General features: G+C 42.2%; 1 protein-coding gene across 1 annotated transcript; it reads right to left on the reverse strand.

Moving 5' to 3' along the window:
* Positions 1-454: 454 nt before the first annotated feature.
* LOC147965962 (uncharacterized) lies at positions 455-1417 on the reverse strand. Its single transcript, XM_087530668.1, has 2 exons — positions 1055-1417; positions 455-961 (listed from the first exon to the last, which is right to left on the reverse strand). The coding sequence occupies exons 1-2, from the start codon at positions 1415-1417 to the stop codon at positions 455-457; spliced, it is 870 nt and encodes a 289-aa protein (XP_087386794.1).
* Positions 1418-8568: the final 7151 nt, after the last annotated feature.

The raw sequence follows: 8568 nt of genomic DNA on the forward strand, positions 1-8568 counted from the left end.
GTTTGACCTTCTCTGGGTCCGCCTCGATCCCCCTGTGTGACACGAGGAAACCCAGCAGCTTGCCAGAGGGGACGCTAAACACGCATTTCTCCGGGTTGAGCCTCAGATCTACTTTGTGTAGGCTGGAAAAAGTCTCCTCCAAATCCCGAATGAGGGTCCTGGCCTCCTGAGATTTTACAACAATGTCGTTGACGTATGCCTCAGCGTTCCTTCCAAGCTGTCGGCCTAGGGCGATGTGCATCAGCCGCTGGAAGGTCTCCCCAGTGTTGCGCAGTCTGAACAGCATGCAAGTGTAGCAATATACCCCGCACGGGGTCAAGAAGGCCGTCTTCTCTACATCCTCCACCGCCATCTTGATCTGGTGGTAACCTGAGAAGGCATCTAGGAAGCATAACAGGTCGCACTCAGCGGTGGAGTCAACGATCTGATCAAAGCGCAGGAGCGGGAACAGGTCCTAAGGGAAGGGCTTGTTGAGGTTGGTGAAGTCGACGCACATGCATTCTTTCCCACCCTTCTTGGGCACGACGACGGGGTTCTCCAACCACTCCGGGTATCGGACTTCGCGGATGACACCAGCTTCTTGTAGCTTGCGGGTCTCTTGGACGATGAAGGACTGCTTCTCCATAGACCGCAGTCGCGCCTTCTGTTTTACTGGGCGTACGTTGGGGCACACATTCAGGTGATGCTCGATCACCCCCCTTGGGACTCCAGCCAGGTCCTTGGGCTCCCATGCGAACACCTCCTTGTTCGCGCGCTGGAAATCGACCAGTGCCTTCTCTTGGTCCGGGGCGAGGTTGGCACCTATGGTAAAGGTAGCTCCTGATGCCCCATCTTGGTCGACCGGCACCTGCTTCGTCTTGGCCCGATCTTGCGAGAATAACTGCTTGAAGATGAGCTTGAGGGTCGTCAGGGCCTCCTTGGTGTCTCCAACCACGGCGAGGACGCCGTTGCTCCCCGGCATCTTCATGAGGTTGTATGCAGGGTGTGTCGCTGCCATGAACTGAGCCAGGGCAGGGTACCCGAGGATGGCATTGTACGGGAGGCCGATGCGGGCGATGTCGAAATTGATAAGCTCGGTGTGGTAATTGTCGTGGGTGCCGAAGGTGACGGGGAGGCGGATCTGCCCCAGGGGGCTGATGGAACCGTCACCGACTCCGGAGAAAGGCCTGGTGTGGCGGAGCCAGCCGAGCGGCACATGGAGTAGGCTGAAGGCTTCCACAGAGAGCACACTGAGGTCAGCTCCTCCGTCGATGAGGGTCTTAGTGATTGGTACGTTGCTGATGGTGGGCGTGCAGAGCATCGGGAGTGCGCCCGAGCCCATGGTGATTGCTGGGTGGTCCTCCAAGCTGAAGGTGAGGTCGGCTTGGGGCGCTGCCCATCCCGGGGGAGCCCCCTGCTGCACGCGGACAGCGCCCATCTGGCGGACGAACTGCTTGACGTGGCGATCCTAGGGTGGTGCCCGCGAACTGCCAAGGAGGGCTGCTACGGCGGGGGGCGCCTGTGCCGCAAAGCGCGTGACTAAGATACCGCGCTGCTCCTCCCAGGAGGCTAATGAGGACCCCAGCAAGCTGAGCAGCCAGGCGTGGGGCACACCGACCAGGGCCATGGGGAACCAGTTGGCGTTGACTTGGTCATCGCCTCCTGCTTCGAGAGCGGCCTCCTCGTACACCTGCAGGAAGGCCGCTGGATCTGCCGCGCCGTCGTAGCGGGGCAGCATCTCTGGCTTGAACGTGCGCGGCCACTGCACTAGCCGCAAGGCGGGGGTGAAGGCCCGGATGCCCGTGGTGCCTCCGCGGGCGCCCGCTGACCCAATTAGAGGAGTGGCGTCTACCATGGGAGTAGGAGAAGCAGGCGGAGAGGCAAAGCTTCGATGCACCCCTACATGGCGTGCCAAATGTCGGATCGTGGGTTCCGGCTAACCCTTGAGGTTCGAACTTTGGGGTACTGTCATAGCCCTAGCTTTGGCATTTGCTTGTCATTGCAAATGCATCCATGCATCATCTTAAATTCAAGGAAATTGAATTGAGGGAATTCTCAAGCCTCAGAAATCTTTTAAAAATGATCAACATTAAAATATTTCAAATGAGCCCAACAAAATGTTCCTGCTAATCTCTGAAAATATTGGCAAGAGCTATAACTCAAACCAATATTTTTGGAATCATAGAAATAATTATTCTTGGGCCTTTGAATTAAATCACTAGCTATTTGATTTGGGTTTAGATTTACTATAAAATAGATATAAGCCCAATAATTTTGAAAATTTGCATGTGGCTCTGAACTAGTTTCCTAAGTCCACATAATAATGTTCAGAAGCATAAAAATTGGTTTGTTTGAAAACCAAACTCAAAACAAACTACAAAAAAATAGAAAACAGAAACAAACAGAAAATAGAAAAGACAGAGCACTTACCTGCACAGCCCACCACTATAGCAGCCCAACTGGGCAAAGCCAGGCGGCCCATCCCACGTTGCCGGTCGTCTCCCACCTCGCGCCAGAAGGACGCGAGGCGTGTGTTCGCCGCTGATACGTCTCCAACGTATCTATAATTTTTTATTGCTCCATGCTATATTATGTACTGTTTTGGACTATATTTGGATTTAGTTTCCACTTTTATATTATTTTTGGGACTAACCTATTAACCAGAGGCCCAACTCAGAATTTATATTTTTTTGCCTATTTCAGTGTTTCAGATAAATGGAATATCAAATGGAGTCCAAACGGAATAAAATCTTCGGGAACGTGATTTTCTCACCGAACGTGATCCAGCAGACTTGGACCCTGCTCCAAGGAACAAAAGAGGCGGTCACGAGGGTGGGGGGCGCCCCCCTAGGGCGTGCCCCCTGCCTCGTGGGCCCCTCGTTGCTCCTTCGGCGTACTTCTTCCTCCTATATATACACACGTACCCCCAAATGATCAGAACATGAGCCAAAAACCTAATTCCACCGCCGCAACTTTCTGTATCCACGAGATCCCATCTTGGGGCATGTTCTAGAGCTCCGCCGGAAGAGGGTCGTCATCATAGAGGGCTTCTACATCATCATAGCCTCTCCGATGAAGTGTGAGTAGTTTACCTTAGACCTTCGGGTCCATAGTTAGTAGCTAGATGGCTTCTTCTCTCTATTTGAATCTCAATAGAAAGTTCTCCCCCTCTCTTGTGGAGATCTATTCGATGTAATCTTCTTTTTGCGGTGTGTTTGTTGAGACTGATGAATTGTGGGTTTATGATCAAGTCTATCTATGAATAATATTTGAATCTTCTCTGAATTCTTTTATTTATGATTGGTTATCTTTGCAAGTCTCTTCGAATTATCCGTTTGGTTTGGCCAACTAGATTGGTAGTTCTTGCCATGGGAGAAGTGCTTAGCTTTGGGTTCGATCTTGCAATGTCCTTACCCAGTGACAGAAGGGGCAGCAAGGCACGTATTGTATCGTTGCCATCGAGGATAACAAGATGGGGTTTATTTCATATTGCATGAATTTATCTCTCTACATCATGTCATCTTGCTTAAGGCGTTACTCTATTTTTAACTTAATACTCTAGATGCATGCTGGATAGCGGTCGATGAGTGGAGTAATAGTAGTAGATGTAGAATTGTTTCGATCTCTTTGTCACGGACGTGATGCGTATATACATGATCATGCCTAGATATTCTCATAACTATGCTCAATTTTGTCAATTACTCAACAGTAATTTGTTCACCCACCGTAGAATACTTATGCTCTTGAGAGAAGCCACTAGTGAAACCTATGGCCCTCGGGTCTATTCTCATCATATCAATCTCCATTACTTTAATCTTTCTTTGCTTTTTTACTTTGCCTTTACTTTTTACTTTGCATCTTTATACCAAAAATACCAAAAATATTATATCTATCATATCTCACTCTCGTAAGTGACCGTGAAGGGCTTGACAATCCCTAATCGCGTTGGTTGCGAGTAGCTATCGCTTTGTGCAGGTACGAGGGACTTGAGCGTGGGCTCCTACTGGATTGATACCTTGGTTCTCAAAACTGAGGGAAATACTTACGCTACTCTGCTGCATCATCCCTTCCTCTTCGGGGAAAACCAACGCAAGCTCAAGATGTAGCAAGTAGGATTTATGGTGCCGTTGCCGGGGAGTCTACGCAAAAATTCAACATACCAAGTACCCATCACAATCCCTATCTCTCGCATTACATTATTTGCCATTTGCCTCTCGTTTTCCTCTCCCCCCAATTCACCCTTGCTGTTTTATTTTCCCTCTCTCTTCCTATCCTCCCTCTCTATTTGCCTCTTTTTGCCCGTTTGCATTTTGTTTGCTCGTGTGTTAGATTGCTTGTTTGTCGCGATGGCTCAAGATACTACTAAATTGTGTGACTTCACCAATACCAACAATAATGATTTCCTTGATACTCCGATTGCTCCTCTTACCGACACTGAATCTTGTGAAATTAATACTGCTTTGTTGAATCTTGTTATGAAAGATCAATTCGCCGGCCTTCCTAGTGAAGATTCCGCTACTCATCTGAATAGCTTCGTTGATTGATGTGATATGCAAAAGAAAAAAGATGTCAATAATGATGTCGTTAAATTGAAGCTATTTTCTTTTTCGCTTAGAGATCGTGCTAAAGCTTGGTTTTCGTCTTTGCCTAAGAATAGTATTGATTCATGGAACAAGTGCAAAGATGCTTTTATCTCTAAATATTTTCCTCCCGCTAAGATCATCTCTCTTAGAAACGATATTATGAACTTTAAACAACTTGATCATGAACATGTTGCACAAGCTTGGTAGAGAATGAAATTAATGATACATAATTGCCCTACTCATGGTTTGAATTTGTGGAGATTATACAAAATTTTTATGCCGGATTGAATTTTGCTTCTAGAAATCTTTTAGATTCAGCCGCGGGAGGCACTTTTATGGAAATCACTTTAGGAGATGCTACTAAACTCCTAAATAATATTATGGTTAATTATTCTCAATGGCATACTGAAAGATCTTCTAATAAAAAAGTGCATGTGATAGAAGAAATTAATGTGTTGAGTGGAAAGATGGATGAACTTATGAAATTATTTGCTACTAAGAGTGTTTCTTCTAATCCTAATGATATGCCTTTGTATACTTTGATTGAGAATAACAATGAATCTATGGATGTGAATTTTGTTGGTAGGAATAATTTTGGTAACAACGCTTATAGAAGGAATTTTAATCCTAGGCCATATCCTAGTAATCCTTCTAATAATTATCGGAATTCCTACAATAACTCTTATGGAAATTATAATAAGATAGCCTCTGATTTTGAATCTAATATTAAAGAATGTATTTCTTCACAAAAGAATTTTAATGCTATGATTGAAGAAAAAATGCTTAAGATTGATGATTTGGCTAGGAACGTTGATAGAATTGCTCTTGATGTTGATTATTTGACACTTAGATCTATTCCACCTAAGCATGATATCAATGAGTCTCTAAAAGCCATGAGAATTTCAATTGATGAGTGTAAGGAAAGAACCGCTAGGATGCGTGCTTCCAAAGATGCCTTTATTAAAGCATGTTCTTCCAATACCTATGAAAATCAAGATGAAGATCTAAAAGTTATTGATGTGTCTCCTATTAAATATTTGTTTTGCAATATGAATCTTGATGAAACCGAATATGATCTTCCTTTACCTAGAAGGCATTCTAAAAATTCGGAGTGTTTAGATCTTAATGATGAAATTGATGAAAGTGGGATTGAAAGAAATAAAAATATAGATGTTGCTAAACCCACTATATTGGATTTCAAGGAATTTAATTATGAAAGTTGATCTTTAATTGATTGTATTTCCTTGTTGCAATCCGTGCTAAATTCTCCACATGCTTATAGTCAAAATAAAGCCTTCACCGAATATATTGTTGATGCCTTGATGCAATCTTATGAAGAAAAACTTGAGTTGAAAGTTTCTATCCCTAGAAAACTCTATGATGAGTGGGAAACAACTATTAAAATTAAAATTAAAGATCATGAGTTTTATGCTTTGTGTGATTTGGGTGCTAATGTCTCTACTATTCCCAAGACTTTGTGTGATTTACTAGATTTCCGTAATTTTGATGATTGCTCTCTAAACTTGCATCTTGCGGATTCCACTATTAAGAAACCTATGGGAAGTATTAATGATGTTCTTATTGTTGCAAATAGGAATTATGTGCCCGTAGATTTCATTGTTCCTGATATAGATTGCAATCCTTCTTTCCCTATTATTCTTGGTAGACCTTTCCTTAGAACGGTTGGTGCGATTATTGATATGAAGGAAGGGAATATTATATTTCAATTTCCATTAAAAAAGGCAATGGAACACTTTCCAAGAAATAAAATAAAATTACCATATGAAACTATCATGAGAGCCACTTATGGATTGCCTACCAAAGATGGCAATACCTAGATCTATCCTCGCTTTTATGCCTAGCTAGGGGCGTTAAACGATAGCGCTTGTTGGGAGGCAACCCAATTTTATTTTTATTCCTTGCCTTTTGCTCCTGTTTAGTAATAAATAAATTATTTATCCTATGTTTTGGTTTTGTTTTTTTGTGTTTAATTAGTGTTTGTGCCAAGTAGAACCGTTGGGAAGACTTGGGGAAAGTCTTGTTGAACTTGCTGTAAAAAACAGAAACTTTAGCGCTCACGAGAACTGCTGTCAGTTTTATTTGAAGAGTTCTATTTAGTTAATTCTTTTTAAGATGATTAATAGATAAATTCCTCACGTCCAGAAATTTATTTTAGAATTTTTGGGGTTCCAGATCTTGCGCTAGCTACAGATTACTACAGACTGTTCTGTTTTTGACAGATTCTGTTTTTCGTGTGTTGTTTGCTTATTTTGATGAATCTATGGCTAGTAAAATAGTTTATAATCCATAGATAAGTTGGAATACAGTAGGTTTAACACCAATATAAATAAAGAATGAGTTCATTACAGTACCTTGAAGTGGTCTTTTCTTTTCTTTCGCTAACGGAGCTCACGAGTTTTCTATTTTGAGTTTTGTGTTGTGAAGTTTTCAAGTTTTGGGTGAATTCTTTTAATGGATCATGGAACAAGGAGTGGCAAGAGCCTAAGATTGGGGATGCCCATGGCACCCCCAAGATGATCAAAGGACACCAAGAAGTCAAAGCTTGGGGATGCCCCGGAAGGCATCCCCTCTTTCGTCCACTTCCATCGGTAATTTACTTGGAACTATATTTTTATTCACCAACATGATATGTGTTTTGCTTGGAGCGTCTTGTATTATTTGTGTCTTTGTGTCTTATTATGCCACAATCATCCTTGCTTTACACACCTTTTGAGAGAGCCATACATGAATTAAAATTTGATAGAATACTCTATGTGCTTCACTTATATCTTTTGAGCTATGTAGTTTTGCTCTATGTGCTTCACTTATATCTTTTGAGCGTTATAATTTTGCTCTATGTGCTTCACTTAAATCTTTTAGAGAATGGTGGTGGATTAATTTTAAAGAAACTATTAATCTCTCATGTTTCACTTAAATTATTTTGAGTGTCTCTTAATAGCATGGTAATTTGCTTAATAATAATATGCTTGGTATTCAAGATTTGTGAAACTTTCTTTTGAGTGTGTTGAATACTAAGAAAAGATTGAAGCATGATAATTGGTTTGAGATATGGAGGTGATAATATTAAAGTTATGCTAGTTGAGTAGTTGTGAATTTAAAGAATACTTGTGTTAAAGTTTGTGATTCCCGTAGCATGCACGTATGGTGAACCGTTATGTGATGAAGTCGGAGCATGATTTATTTATTGATTGTCTTCCTTATGAGTGGCGGTCGGGGATGAGCGATGGTCTTTTCCTACCAAAGTATCCCCCTACGAGCATGCGCGTAATACTTTGCTTTGATAACTTCTAGATTTTTGCAATAAGTATATGAGTTCTTTATGACTAATGTTGAGTCCATGGATTATACGCACTCTCACCCTTCCACCTTTGCTAGCCTCTCTAATACCGCGCACCTTTCGCCGGTATCATACACCTACCATATACCTTCCTCAAAACATCCACCATACCTACCTATTATGGCATTTCCATAGCAATTCCGAGATATACTGCCATGCAACTTTCCACCGTTTCGTTCATGACACACTCCACCATTGTCATATTGCATATCCCGGTACACCGCCGGATGCATTCACATAGAGTCATATTTTGTTCTAAGTATCGAGTTGTAATTGTTGAGTTATAAGAAAAATAAAAGTGTGATGATCATCATTATTAGAGCATTGTCCCAGTGACGAAAGAATGATGGACACTATGATTCCCCCATAAGTCGGGATGAGACTCCAGACAAAAAATAAATAAAAAAAGAGGCCAAAGAAGCCCAAATAAAAAGAGGCCATAAAAAAAGAGAAAAGGCCCAAACAAAAAAAAGAGAAAAAGAGAGAAGGGACAATGTTACTATCCTTTTACCACACTTGTGCTTCAAAGTAGCACCATGATCTTCATAGTAGAGAGTCTCTCATGTTATCACTTTCATATACTAGTGGGAATTTTTCATTATAAGAACTTGGCTTGTATATTCCAATGATGGGATTCCTCAAAAATTG

Source organism: Triticum urartu, chromosome 6A (genome assembly GCF_056163025.1).
Source record: "Triticum urartu cultivar PI428250 chromosome 6A, HENAU_Tu73, whole genome shotgun sequence".
Taxonomy (NCBI): Eukaryota; Viridiplantae; Streptophyta; class Magnoliopsida; order Poales; family Poaceae; genus Triticum; species Triticum urartu.

Excerpts from the sequence above, each read along its gene's own strand:
- LOC147965962 (XM_087530668.1), bottom strand. The coding sequence starts at position 1,417 with ATGGGCGCTGTCCGCGTGCAGCAGGGGGCTCCCCCGGGATGGGCAGCG. Across the intron at positions 962-1,054 it reads AGCTTATCAATTTCGACATC|ATGCCGGGGAGCAACGGCGT; the intron begins GCCCGCATCGGC and ends AACCTCATGAAG.